This window comes from Geotrypetes seraphini, chromosome 3, assembly GCF_902459505.1.
Source record: "Geotrypetes seraphini chromosome 3, aGeoSer1.1, whole genome shotgun sequence".
Taxonomy (NCBI): domain Eukaryota; kingdom Metazoa; phylum Chordata; class Amphibia; order Gymnophiona; family Dermophiidae; genus Geotrypetes; species Geotrypetes seraphini.
The window spans coordinates 365,427,021-365,442,521 of NC_047086.1; the positions used below are offsets into that span (position 1 = coordinate 365,427,021).

Here is a 15,501-nt window from a genome sequence, read left to right on the forward strand (position 1 = left end):
TTCGCGCTGACACCATGTCCCTTCATTGTTTGCTTAAACTTGTATGATACCTTGTAACCTGTCCTGTTTGACGTTAAATTCATCCACTGTTATTTGAATCTGCACATGTTAACTTGTAACCTGCCTTGCGCTTTCTGGGAGGGATATAACTCGAATAAATAAATTCCTCTCATTGTATGTTCAAAAGAAACCCATTTGAGAACACCTCCCCCTCTATGAAATTGTACTCCCAGATAGTACATTCCATATATATATATATCTTTTCTATTTTAATAATTGTTTACTCAGGTACTTTAGCTAGATTGTGAGCCTTCGGGACAGATAGATTTGTAATATGTTTAAGCGGTATATCGAATATTAATAGAACAAACATAAAACATACAGTATATTGAAAGAACCATACTATCCTCTATATTGAAAAGTCAATTATGAAACTGCAAAAATATCTCACTGTTATTCATCTGTATTGCCTTCAGAAATTTATTTTAACTCCAGGATTTAAAGCAGTAAAACTGTTCAACAGAGACCAGACCAGGTAACAGGATAGTGGGTTAGATGGATCCTTGGTCTGACCCAGTACAACAATTCTACTACTAATCATTTTTATAGTGCTCCTAAACTAAACTAAACCTTAGGTTTGTATACCGCATCATCTCTACATTCGCAAAGCTCAACACGGTTAAAGCAATGTTACTTACCGTAACAGTTGTTATCCAGGGACAGCAGGCAGCTATTCTCACTAGTGGGTGATGTCATCCGACAGAGCCCCGATACGGACATCTTGCAAGCATGTCTTGCTTGAAGAAACTCAGAAGTTTCGAGATGCCCGCACCGCGCATGCGCCAGTGCCTTCCCGCCCGATGTACCGGGCGTGTCTCCTCAGTTCAGGTAGCTAGCCTGAGAAGCCAACCCAGGGGAGGTGGGTGGGACGTGAGAATAGCTGCCTGCTGTCCCTGGATAACAACTGTTACGGTAAGTAACATTGCTTTATCCCAGGACAAGCAGGCAGGTATTCTCACTAGTGGGTGACCTCCAAGCTAACCCCAATGGGATGGTGGGAGAGTTGGCAACCTAAGAGAACAAATTTTGTAACACTGTTTGGCCAAACTGTCCATCCCGTCTGGAGAAAGTATCCAGACAATAATGAGAGGTGAATGTATGAACCGAGGACCAAGTGGCAGCCTTACAAATCTCCTCAATCGGTGTCGATCTGAGGAAGGCAACAGAGGCTGCCATTGCTCTGACCTTATGGGCTGTGACCTTACAAGGAAGGGATAATCCAGCCTGGGCATAGCAGGAAGAGATACAAGCCGCCATCCAGTTGGAGATGGTGCGCTTCGATACAGGTCGTCCCAACTTGTTTGGATCAAAGGACGAAAAGTTGAGGAGCAGTTCTGTGTGGTTTGGTGCGATCCAAGTAGAAAGCCAAAGCACGTTTACAGTCCAGAGTGTGAAGAGCTGATTCTCCAGGATGAGAATGAGACTTTGGAAAGAACACTGGAAGCACAATTGAGGTGAAATTCAGAGACCACTTTAGGCAGGAATTTCGGGTGAGTGCGGAGAACCACCTTGTCATGATGGAATACTGTGAAAGGTGGGTCCGCCACCAAGGCCTGAAGCTCACTGACCCTGCGAGCAGACGTGAGGGCCACCAGAAAAACCACCTTCCAGGTGAGATACTTAAGTGGAGCCTTGTTGAGAGGTTCAAACGGAGGCTTCATGAGATGAGACAGGACAACATTGAGATCCCAAACCACAGGAGGAGGTTTGATAGGAGGGTTGACATGAAAAAGTCCTTTCATAAATCTGGAAACCACAGGATGAGCAGACAAAGGTTTCCCATGTAGAGGCTGATGGAAAGCCGCAATAGCACTCAGGTGAACTCGTATAGAGGTAGACTTGAGACCAGACTGAGACAGGTGTAGAAGATAGTCCAACACAGAGGATAGGGAGGCTCGCTGAGGCTCCGTGGCATTGGAAATACACCAAGAAGAGAATCTAGTCCATTTTTGGGAATAGCATTGTCGGGTAGCAGGCTTCCTGGAAGCCTCCAAGACCTCCCTCACTGCTTGGGAGAACTGGTGAGGAGTTACGTTGAGAGGAACCAAGCTGTCAGGTGGAGAGACTGCAGGTTGGGATGAAGTAGTGAACCTTGATGTTGAGTAAGTAGTGAAGGAAACACCGGAAGAAGTACTGGCTCCCTGCTGCTGAGTTGAAGTAGAAGAGAGTACCAAGGTTGTCTGGGCCACCGAGGAGCAATCAGAATCATGGTGGCATGTTCTGATCTCAACGTGACCAGAGTCTTTTGGATGAGAGGAAATGGAGGAAACGCATACAGGAAGCGATTCCCCCAATCCAATAGAAAGGCATCTGCGATGAGGAGTGTAGATCCTGGAGCAAAACTGAGGCAGTCTGAAGTTGTGGGGGGCTGCAAAGAGGTCTATCTGAGGCGTCCCCCACTGTGCAAAGATCTGATGAAGGGGGTCGGAATGGAGCGTCCATTCGTGAGGCTGGAGAAGACGACTCAACTTGTCTGCCAAGACGTTGTCCTTCCCCTGAATGTAGACAGCTTTGAGGAAGGTGTTGTGGCGAACAGCCCAATCCCAGACTCGAAGAGCTTCCTGGCAAAGAGGGGCCGAGCCCGTGCCCCCTTGTTTGTTGACATAATACATGGCGACCTGATTGTCTGTGCGAATAAGGACCACCATGTCGTGAAGCAGATGCTGAAAAGCTTGGAGAGCATTGAAGATGGCTCTGAGCTCCAGAAGATTTATTTGATGGAGTCGTTCCGCACTGGTCCAGAACCCCTGAGTGCGAAGACCATCCAGATGAGCCCCCCAGGCATAATTCGAAGAATCGGTCGTGAGAACTTTCTGGTGTGGAGGAGTGTGAAACAGCAAACCTCTGGATAGATTCGAAGAGGTCATCCACCAGAGAAGCGACTGCCGTAGAGCAGGAGTGACTACAATGTGACGGGATAACGGGTCGGACACCTGAGTCCACTGAGATGCCAGGGTCCATTGAGGAATTCTGAGATGTAGTCTGGCAAAAGGCGTCACATGAACTGTAGATGCCATGTGGCCCAAGAGGACCATCATGTGTCTCGCCGAGATGGATTGGCGAGAAGACACTGACTGGCAGAGTAGGAGAGCATCCATGCGTTGAGGAGGAAGGAATGCTCGAAGTTGAATGGTATCCAGGACCGCCCCGATAAAGGGGAGAGACTGGGTGGGCTGAAGATGTGACTTGGGAAAGTTGATCTCGAAGCCCAAGCTTTGCAGGAAACAAATGGTAGTCAAGGTCGCCGAAATGACCTCTGGAGCTGACGGGGCCTTGATGAGCTAGTTGTCGAGGCATGGAAACACCTGAAGACCCATGTTCCGGAGTGCAGCGGCCACCACCACCAGACACTTCGTGAAGACTCTGGGAGACGATGAAAGGCCGAATGGAAGCACTCGATACTGCAGATGCAGATGTCCCACCCGAAATCTGAGGAACTTGCGGGAGGCCGGATGAATGGGGATGTGAGTGTAGGCCTCCTTGAGATCCAGAGAGCATAACCAATCGTTCTGCTCGAGGAGGGGATAGAGAGAAGCAAGGGTCAGCATACGGAACCGCTCCTTGACCAAAACTTGTTGAGGACTCGAAGGTCCAAAATGAGACGCAGATCGCCCGTCTTCTTTGGGACAAGGAAGTACCGTGAGTAAAACCCTCGGTTTTGCTGATCGAAAGGAACCGGCTCGACGGCCCGAAGCCGAAGCAGATCCTGAGCCTCCTGAAGGAGAAGAGCGGTCTGCGTCAAGTTTGAAGGATACTCTCTTGGCGGGTGGTCCGGAGGGACCTGTTGGAAATGAAGAGAGTATCCCTCTCTTACGATGGTAAGGACCCAAAGGTCCGTGGTGATGGTCTCCCATCGATGACAAAAATGATGGAGACGACCCCCAATGGGAAAAACGGGGGGAGACAGAACGAGGTCTGTTATGCTCCCTGGAAGAGAGTCAAAAAGGCTGAGTAGCCTTGGGTGCAGCCGGCATATGAGGCTTCTGCTGAGGCTTCTGTGGAGGCTGTCTCTTCGCAGGTTGTCTCGCAGGAGGAGCCTGCCTCGGCTGATACCGCCACTGGTAAATCAAAGGCGGCCTAGAGGGGCGAGACTGTTGAGGCTTGGGTTTAGGCCGCAGGATAGACTGGAAGGACTTCTCATGATCCGAAAGCTTCTTAGTAACAGTCTCGATAGACTCATCGAACAGATCCGCCCCCGCACAAGGCACATTTGCAAGTCTGTCTTGGAGGTTCGGATCCATATCAATGGTACGAAGCCATGCCAGGCGACGCATGGCGACTGAACAGGCCGCAGCGCGTGCCGAGAGCTCGAAGGCATCGTAGGAGGATTGCATCAGCTGCAGGCGTAACTGGGAAAGGGTCGCCACCACCTCTTCAAACTTGAATCGAGCCTGAGCATCGATGAAAGGGATGAACTTGCGGAGCACCGGCAAGAAGAAATCCAAATATGAAGAGAAGAAGAAATTGTAATTGAGCACTCGAGTCGCCATCATCGAGTTCTGGTAGATACGTCTACCAAACTTATCCATCGTTCTCCCTTCTCGGCCCGGTGGTACTGAGGCGTAGACTTGGGAGGGATGAGATCACTTGAGGGAGGACTCGACCAGAAGGGACTGATGAGATAGTTGTGCTCCCTCGAACCCCTTGTGGTGGACGATGCGGTATCGAGCATCCAACTTACTGGGAACTGCAGGGATGGAATACGGTGTCTCAAAACAACGCATGAAAGTCTGGTCCAGCAGTTTATGCAGAGGAAGCCGGAGTGTCTCCGCCGGAGGGTGAGGCAAATGCATGGTGTCCAGATACTCTTTAGAATATCGAGAACCAGTGTCCAAAGTCACGTCCAAGTCATCCGCCATTTGTCGGAGGAAGGAGGAAAAGGACAGTTGGTCCGCCAGCGCCGGCCGGCGAGACGGACTAGAAGAAGTGAAAGCCTCCAGGTCCAGGGAGAGCTGGGAGCGGCACGGAGAATAGGAGGTAGATGGTTCCTCATACTCCGGTCCCTCAGGCGGGGATAAATCCGACGAGGAGTATCCCAGACGCTGTATCTTCTTTTGTGGAGACACTTCTGAATGACGTGAGGAGTATCGAGAACGATGCCCCTCCCGGTGACGGGATGGGGAACGAGATCTTCTATGCATCGCACGATCCCCCGAAGCCTCTAAGGAATGGATAGGACTAGATGCAGTGGATCGCAAAGGCGGCAAAGATGCGGACTCACGCAGCGCCACCCAGGTCTGGTATGGAGTGCGGAAGAACTCTTCCTGCGATGCAGTATGCCCAGGACTCCGAGTATCCGGGGCCGACCTAGTACCCTGATGACGCGGAGGCGTAATGGGCTCTAAAGGCGGCATATCACCCAGGGAAGCCCGCCTCGAGGCTTCCGCCGCCCTCCGCCGATCCTCCTCGTCGAGCAGTGAGATCGAACGACGAGGAGGAGGGGGAGGGGGCGGTCCGCCCCCCGGGACCGGGAGGTCACCCTGAATAGAGGCGATAAGCCGGGGTCCCATAGACTGCATAAGCTCGACAAACTGAGCTTCCAGTAGGGATCGCAGCGAAGCCGATATGGAGGGATCCGCACCGAAAGGGGGTCCTCCAGCACGGTCTTCGCGCTCCTTTGTGGCCAAGTGCTTCTGCTTACTAGCTTTAGGCACTTTGATGACCACCGGAGGGACAGTGGAAGGCGGTACCTGAACCGAGGAAACGGAGACAGGCACCGGTGTCGAACTCGATGCTGAAGTCGGTGTGAATGATGCCGGCTTCACAATGCCCGATGCAGGAGTCGTCGATGCAGGTTTCGAGCGGACCGGCGAAACCTCAGCAGAAGTGGAAGCAGACAGGTCCTTGGCAGTCTCCATCTTAAACATCGACTCCCAGAGCAAGCAGCGCCGTTTAAACGAGTGCGCAGTGAGCGTGGAACAAGGCCGGCACGATTTCGGAACGTGTTCTGGACCAAGACACTGAAGACAGCGTCGATGCGGGTCCGTCAACGAAATCGCACGCTGGCACTTGCTGCACTTCTTAAAGCCGGTGATTGGCCGGGACATAGGCCGGAAAATCGACGCTGCAAGGTCGAAGGCGCTAGGCCGTAGCCATGAGGCCGGCCCGGCCGAACCGCCGGAAGAAATAATTTTAACTTTTTTTTTTTTTTTAGAAAATATAAATTAAAATTGAAATAAATTCAAAGAAACAAAAAACGCGGTATGAAGAAGGCAAATATACTGAAATTCAGTCAGCGCAGAATGAAGAGAAACTTCTCAGCTCCGCGGAAAGAAAAGAACTGAGGAGACACGCCCGGTACATCGGGCGGGAAGGCACTGGCGCATGCGCGGTGCGGGCATCTCGAAACTTCTGAGTTTCTTCAAGCAAGACATGCTTGCAAGATGTCCGTATCGGGGCTCTGTCGGATGACATCACCCACTAGTGAGAATACCTGCCTGCTTGTACTGGGATAATAGAGCGTTTCATCCCTCTACTAACTGATCGAGTCATGACGCTGAACCAGGGCTGACAGGGCAGAGAGCAGGGTGGCAGAAGGCAGGGCAGATAGAAAGGGCTTCAGCGACTGGTCCTCAGCAGTCACTTGTTTGTGATTGGCCAGCCCAGTCAGTATTGCAGGGTTTTGCTTTGTGAATCGGGCCCCTGCCTACTTTGCATGCCGTTGCCCTCATTTGCATGCGCGGATCTGAGGATGGTTGGCAGAGAGGTAAGTGAATCGGGCCGGGGTTGCTAAGGGGTCGCAAACTGATCAGTGCACGATCTGTTTGCTTTGTGAATCTAGCCCTAGGTGTCATTGTTGAGGATAGGTTGAATGTGAAGTGGCGGCTAAGAAAGCAAATAGAATGTTAAGAATAATCAGAAAAGCAACTGAAACACAAAGATGAAAATGTTATAATGCCCTTTTATCACTATGGTATGGCCGCAGCTCGAATATTGTGTGCAGTTCTGGTCACCATATCTCAAAAGAGATATAGTGGAATTAGATAATTTACAGAGAAGGGCAACAAAAATGATAAGAGATGGGATGGCTTCTCTATGAAGAAAGGCTAATGAGGCTAGGATTCTTCAGCTTGGAGAAGAGACAGCTCAGAAGTGATATGTTAGAGGTCTATAAAATACCAAGTGGAGTGGAAAGAGTAGATGTGAATCGCTTGTCACTTTTTCTAAAAATACTAGGACTAGGAGGAATGTGATGAAGCTACCAAGTAGTAGATTTAAAACAAACCAGATAAAATATTTCTTTACATAATGTGTGATTCAGGGCTGCCCAAGTCCGGTCCTCGAGATCTACTGGCAGGCCAGGTTTTCAGGATATCCACAATGAATATGCATGAGAGAGAGATTTGCATACCAAGAAGGCAGTGCAGGCATGCATATTCATTGTGGATATCCTGAAAACCTAGCCTGCCAGTAGATCTCGAGGACTGGACTTGGGCAGCCCTGGTGTAATTAAACTCAAATTTGTTGGTAGAGAATGCGATGAAATCAGTTAGCTTAGTGGGGTTTAAAAAAGGTTTGGATAATTACCTAAAAAAAATAAAAAATAAAAGAACTCCATAGGCCATAATTGAGATGGCTTGGGGAAAATCCACTGCTTATTCCTAGGATAAGCAGCATAAAATCTATTTTATGATTTGGGATCTAGCTAGGTGCTTGGGACCTGGGTTGGCCACTGCTGGAAACAGGATACTGGGCTTGATGGACCTTCGGTCTGTCCCAGTACAGCAGTTCTTAAGTTCTTATGAACATTGATATTCTCATGTTTGGATTACTGCAATGGCCTATATTCTGGTATTTCAATTAAGCTGAGCACAAGATTCTAGACATTACTAAATATTGTTGCATATATGATTTTTTAAAAATCTTTATAACAATGACAGAGCTACTCCTCTGCTAATGCTATTACATTAGTTAACAATACAAGTACTAATTCATTTCAAATTGGCTTGCACTGTTAAGATAAGAAAGGACTTGGGTCAGAATGCCTGACCCAATTATTCTCTTTTCCTAAAAACATCTCTTATCACTTATTTTCTCTCACTGAAAGGCGTGCATTATTCAAAGATTTTTAAGAGTTCTTAAAGATTTCAGGCTACTCCATGTTAGAAATCCCTACCTAGGGATCTTCCTATTCTTCTTTTCGATGTTTTCGTTAAAAATTATTTTTAGTTTTTTTATGTTAATTTTATATTGATTAACTAAATTTACTTGCATTTCCCAGTTAATTTGCTGGTTTTTGTAGTTATATTACTATTTTTGTAATCTGCTTTGTACCTTATGAATTCCACAGACAAAATTCCAGATTAGATTAGGTTAGCTATGCATGCAAAGCACTGAATATCAGCAGAACTGCATAAACACTGCCAGAGACCCGGATATTAAGTGCCGGTGCCTGAACAAATGCCAACACTGAATATTTGGGTCTAATTACAGCTGCCACAGTCAGCACTGTCAAATGTTGACTGCCATGTGTTGAATATTGATTCTTATATGTCTGCTACTATCCACTGAGCTGCACGTGCCACAGGCCACCTCCTCCTCTTCTGCCACTTGAGGTTTGGATCCTTGGTAGCAACTATGCTGAAAGATCATAGCTCTCTACCTCTTCTGCTAACAAGAGTTGCCCCCCCCCCTCAAATGTCAGCTGCTCCATATTGCTTGGCCGCAACTCTTCAGTTCAATGGGAATTCATGCCACGGTTAAAACCATTCCGCTACAGCTATTCCCTCCTCTTAGCACCACAGATTCGTTTGGACAAACAGACAAAGATATGACTACAGAAGGGTGGACCCTCCACAACAGGCGTAATCGTTTGACTGCTCATCTATTGTACTGCACAAACAGAAATATATGTAAAAAGCACCGTCTATATATGGGTTAATACAAAATGATCACTTAGGTACCACTGAAGTCTTACCTTCTTTTCCTTCTGTACATTTTGGTATACTCGGTTCTTGACCACTTTCATTTTGAAACCTTTAAAAACAACCCAAATATACATAAGTTACAGCACTAATGTGAAAATCCAAGTTGTTTGTAATTTTTATGTATAAACAATTTTATTAACAACATAGCAGCAAAAGAACAAAAGTGCCACAGAAAGAAGAAACACTGCCAGCAAAGATAAACAAGTGCAATCAGAAAATCAACAAAGTCCAAGTCATCAAATTTTGTCCATAATAACAGAATAAACTCCCACCATCACCTCCTCCCCTGACACCAGGTTGTACGGTCAAATCCGTTTTGCATTGTAGATTAGAAAAAAAAAAAGAACGTCCAGCTAAATCAGGATCCAACAATATGCAAGTGTGATAACAACAAGGGTATGGATGACATCACCACAAAACCACCATACATAGCAACAATAACAGACCCATTTAGAAAAGTCTATAAAGGAGCCCCCCCAACCTAAACACATGTATGTCCAGGAATTGGTTCATTCTACCAGACATCACTAAATAGCAAAGCTCCTCCCCATAGCAGTCTCCGTTCCTGCCCCCCCCCTCTCCGAGATGTAGCAGAGAGTAACAATCACCTAACAAAGAGATAAAGCCAGACCACAGGCCTTGGGTAGCAATGAAGCAAGATATAGACCCCAAATCCTCTGAAACTTTTTCCACCTCCAAAAAGTGGCAAAAAAAATTTGTGCAGCTTATTCCTCCATTCCCAATAAGAGGGAGGATCGGGGAGACCCAATGTTACATTATGCATCAGCAGCCCACTAAGAGAGCCTTATCCTATATAATAATACCCTTAGCGCGCATGCACACTTCAATCTTCATGGCTCCGTGCGTCCGTAGCTCTGTGGCTGGCAGAGAAATTGTAAAGCGTGCGGCGCATGTGCATTTGCCGCGTGCGCGCATGACGATTTGCTTCGAGTGGCGGTTTAACCTAATCCAGCAGCGGTTACTGTGTGCCAGTTGCCCTTCCCAACACAATGCGTGATAAAAAAAAAAGTAGGATGGGACACGATAATTGACAGGGAGAGAGATTGAAAGAAAAAAAACAACCCAGTCAGTGGACAAGGAGAGAGAGACACACAGAAAAAAAGACAGACAGACAGCGGCCAAGGAGACAGACAGCAAAAAAAGTCAGACAGACATAGAGCGGACAAGGGGAGAGAGAGAGAGAGAGAGACAGAAAGACAGACAGAAAGCGGCCAAGGAGAGAGAGAGAAAGAAGAAAAGAAAGAAAGAAAGGCACACACATCTATTCTAGCACCCGTTAATGTAACGGGCTTAAAGACTAGTGGATAAATAATTTCTTGCCACTACTAAAAATGTGTCAAAAATTGTGCCCTATCGAAGATAAATAGCTAAGGCTGCACCCCCAAAGGCTGATGAAGTAGAGTAGTTAAGAAGTTTGCCACCTGCACCCAAAATCTCCCAATCAGAACACCTCCCCCACCCCCATTGCATGGAAGAAATTATTATGACCCATGTGACATTTCTCACACTGTGCAGTTCCAAAATTACCTATCCGAAACAACTGACTGAGTAAAATAAGCTCAATGAATCACTCTAAAATGACATTCCTGAAAGCTAGCCACGGAGCTCAAAGAAGGAATCCCTTTTATACTATTCCCAACATCCCATGCCACCAAACTCACTCCCAGATTCAACTCCCGGTGGGTACGTAAATCTCTATAGTCCCTGGGAGGCAGCAATTCACGCAACAGTCTACAAGCTTCTGAGATGGTGTTAACCTCTCCCTGGAATGCCTGAAAAAAAGGTGGAAAGTCACTTCCCTAATCCCAATCTCAAATTGGCTGGCGTTAAAGAACTTAAATAATGTTTAAGTTGCAAATAAGCAAATCCATCTCCCCGCCTCTGGGCAACGTACTGCTGAAGCGAAGCAAGAGGCAATATATGTTCCGAAGGCAAATAATCCTGTAGAATAGTATAGCCACCTGCAACCCAATGATGTACAACCCTATCCAAGTTGTTTGCAATTTTATCCAATGACATCAAAATGAGTTTTACAACCAGAACAAAATAAGTTATCCTGCTGTTGTATCGGGCGATGGTATGCCCGCATCTGGAGTATTGCATCCAATATTGGTCGCCGTACCAAAAGAAGGCTATGGTGATACTCGAGAGGGTTTCAGAAGAGAGCGACATGCTTGATAAAGGGTATGGAAAACCTTTCATACGCCGAAAGATTGGAGCAACTGGGGCTCTTTTCCCTGGAGAAGCGGAGACTTAGAGTGGATATGATAGAGCCTTACAAGATCATGAAGGGGCATAGAGAAAGTGGAGAGGGACAGATTCTTCAAACTTTCGAAGACTACAAGAACGAGAGGGCATTAAAAGGGGACAGATTCAAAACCAATGCTAGGAAGTTCTTCTTCACCCAGAGGGTGGTGGACACCTGGAATGCGCTTCCAGAGGGCGTGATAGGACAGAGTACGGTTTTGGGACTGCTGGGCATAATGGACCTCTGGTCTGACCCAGCAGAGGCATTACTTATGTTCTTATCTCCTACATCTCCAGTAGACAGACATAAAAACAGGTTATTATTGGGGCATGGCTTGGAGGCGCAGCCGGATGGTCGGGTGAAGATTGAGCTCTGCATTTACAAGCTTTTTGAAAGAAATTATAAGCTGCTAAACTAGCTTCTTCTCAGTGATTTTTGAGGGTTCAGTTCCAGTTATGGCTTCGAGCAAACAGGCAAAAAATGAAGCGGCTACCACAGGGTCGGGTAGTGCTAAAAAGGTCAAAGATTGAACCTGCGACTCCTTCTAAAGTGCCGTTGCCTAGAGAAGATAACGGTGATATTTTTGCTCAGCTGAAACTAATAACGGATATAATTTCAGACAATGCTCAAAAGCTAAAAGAAGTAAAGGAAAAGGTTAGAAGCCTAACTGCTCGCATGGAACAGTTTGATTTAAAATTAGATCAAATGGAAAAAAGAACCTCAGCAAATGAATCCAAAATAAAGAAATGTAAATCATATAGGGAGAAAGTGGATACTCTCTCTAAGGAGCTGGAGGATTGTATTAACAGGGGGAAACGGAATAATTTGCGAATTATTGGGCTCCCTGAGGGAGTTGAAAATAATGATGCCATTTCTTTCCTTAAACATTTCCTCCCAAATATCCTGCCTCTCAAATCAAAATATCCATTAGAATTTGAGAGGGCTCATAGGATCCCTACGAGAAGAACAAGAAAGGATTTGAGACCACGTCCGCTGATTTTTAAGCTATTAAGGCACCAGCAAGTCATGGGAATCATACGGCTTGTAAAAGAGAATAAGAATTTAAAGTGTCAAGATTCTAAAATTCATATAGTGCCTGATTTTGCAAAGTCCACTGCTGAAAAAAGGAAGAAATTACTTGATCTGCAGCCTCAAATGAGGCATTTAGGGGTAAAATTTGGCTTGCTATACCCGGCTATAATGAGGGTCACTTATGCTAACAAGATATTGAGTTTTGAGGACCCTGAAAAGTTAAAATATTTTTGGGAAACTTGTGAACAACCGATGATGTCATAAAAGGAGGAAAGGAAAAATGGAAAAGTCATTCTATCTTTATTTGATGTTTATTTTATAATTTTATTTAATTATAACTGTCTATGATAAGTAAGAAAGTCTGTGGAATGAATGTGGAATCTTTTTTGAATTAACTTTAATAACTGTCCTGGAAGCACTGCTCTAATAGATAAAATTCTATTTAGAACTCTTGAAAGGAAGGCTCGTGAAGTTATGCAAAGCAGTTGGTTTTTTATAGAATCTGAATTTTTATTTGCTACTTATTCCACTCGTGACTCAATTAGGAGCTTGTGATATATTAATAAGTTTATGAGTTTGTGAGTGTTAATTCGAAATACCTTCAATTAACATGCAGAAAAGTTTTTTTTCTTTTTTTTCACATGCCCTGTTTACAAGACATGGCATACTATATATAACATTGGTATGTGCTCATAAGCTGTTGCATTATTTTGGAAGACAAAAGGAGTCATCAGATTTGATAGCGGAAGGAAATCAGAACTCTTTGTAAATTACAGATGAAAGTTTAGAACGTATTTCTTACTTTGAACCTGGATCCAGCAATCCTTCCTCAGAATGATATGCTTTAAGATATTGGAATCGTCCTAGTGTGGGGTGCTATCGCTAATTAGAAGTATTGCTAAAACTTATTAAAAAGTTTATTTGGATCAGTCATTGTGGTGAATGGATGCATGAATTGACTTTCTTATGAGGAAGAAGCTTGTAACTAAAAGGCACCTACTTTAGATTCCTTGGTAAAATTTTTGGACATCGAGACTTACAAGGTTTCTATGCTAATGGTTTAATCCCCGGTTAGTCACTGTTCTTCCGGGTTAAAGGTGACATGGAAGTAATTCAGGCACCAGAGTAAACCAATTTCACTAAAGGGATAGATCATCGGAAGTTTCGAGTAGAGAAGTTCGAATGCGAGACTCCAATCTCTTCTTGGATCTATATGAATATTGGTTATATTTGCGGATGTGGAGTGCTAATATATGATCCTGCTTCTGGAGTCACGGTTTTCCAATTTCATTAGGCTGTTTTTGTTGTTTGCTGATTCCTAACCTGGTTTTATTACGCAGGTCTTGCCAAGTTCCTAAGTACCGAACTTAAAGGAAAGCTGCTTTTTCTAAGCCCTGCTGGTTTGATGTTAGGTTTGACCTTCCTTGTTTTCTTGCTATGATTCTGTAAGTAGGTAATTTCATCATATACAGGAACAGAGGAAAAGATCCTACCTCTTTTGTATAGCAGGACGGAAGGATATTTTGATAACTTCTGTTAGGTTTTTGTCAGCATAACTCTGAGTCTAGGATGAAGATGCTTCACGTAATGAAGGTTTTTTTTTTTTTGTATGTTCTTTTATTTGTGATTTCAATTAATTCTGCTCCAGGAATGTGTTTTCAGAGAAGAAATGTCTGTTTGGTCTCATATTTTGAAAAAGTATAATTGGTTTTTTGTTTTTTTTAATTATTTAGTGATTTATATTCTTTACTGATGAATATTGTTTTATTCATTATTGGTCATTATATTAATATTTATTAAATAATATAAGTTAATATAATTCAAAATTCAGGTATAATAAATTCTTAAAGATGGTAGTAAATTTTAGGATGAGCTAAGAGAGAGTAAGTTAGTTACAACTTATAAAAGTTTATGTTAAGCAATATTTATATTTGAGGCTACTTAATTGGTGGGATTTTATTTTTATGTACACTTAATTAGTAATTATTAAATGAGTATAATTTATAATTGGTTGGGGTATGATAAAAATGATATGATAATTTTCAAATACATTATTATTACTGTCAGTGCTTAGTATGAAATAATAGTTATAGATGGAATTATTTGGGGCTCTATAATATAGTTTGGGAGGACTTATATTAATTTCGTTTAGACACCTTTTCGATGAAAGTTTTGAATGGATGGAATTTTACGATTTGAGTATTCTTTTATTATAATTATATTGATGCGATTCTTCATTTAAGTATTATATTGATTTTTGTAGGAGTTAAATTATATTTATTTATATGAAATGTCATAAGGTAATTAATTTAAGATCATGTCTTGATTTTCTGTTTTTTGGTAAATATGAATTCTTATTGGTTTCTTTTAATTGTTCATATTCAATACTAGTATCTGAGAAAGAATGTACATTAGTGTTAGGTTAATATAAATCACTAAATAATTTTTTTTTTAAAAACAAAATATATGCTTTTTTAACTGCAGTTTTTTAGTGGCTTATTTTACAGCTATTTTAGTTTTAAATTTTAGCTTGTGAGGAGTTTGTCACCTGATATCAAATGTGCGTTTCCAAGTTTTCACTGTTAAAGGGGGGATAGGGAGGGATGGGGATTAAAGGGTAAGTTTCAAGCTCAATATCTTAAGATGAGGAAAATGATGTCTATTCATGAAGTTCGTAATAATTTGAAATATTTATTTTTGAAGTATTTTGTCTATAAATTTTATGATGGCATTTAAAATCTTCTCACTGAATGTTAATGGCCTAAATCATCAGGTTAAGAGGAAAAAAAACTTTAGCTTTTTTGAAAACACAGAATGCTGACATTTATTACATACAAGAGACTCGTCTGTCTATTGCTGAATCTAGGAAGCTGGAAGGGGGTTGGGTGAAACATTGTTTTTTTGCCCCTGCAGTTGGGAAAAAAGCAGGGGTAGCTATTCTTATTAATAAAAAATGTACAGCCAATTTTCAACTAGTAGGTTTGGATCCGATGGGTAGATGGATACATGTTGACATGAGTATGGGAAATAATGCCCTGGCTTTGTTTAATGTATATGCCCCTAATGTGAATCAAAATGAATTTTTCAAAACATTGCAACAATTGTTACTCCCACTGGCTGCTTTTAAAGTAGTTGTAGCTGGAGATTTCAATGCTGTTATGGATCCGTTAGTGGATAAAAAGCCGTGCAAAAATATAAAATCATTAGGGTTAG

General features: G+C 43.6%; 1 protein-coding gene across 1 annotated transcript in view; it reads right to left on the reverse strand.

Moving 5' to 3' along the window:
• Positions 1-15,501, reverse strand: part of BUB1 (BUB1 mitotic checkpoint serine/threonine kinase) — a 243,236-nt gene that overhangs the window by 124,433 nt on the left and 103,302 nt on the right. Inside the window, exon 11 of the mRNA XM_033939939.1 lies at positions 8,978-9,036. Coding sequence (XP_033795830.1) covers positions 8,978-9,036 — 59 coding nt within the window. The remainder of the gene's footprint in view (positions 1-8,977; positions 9,037-15,501) is intronic.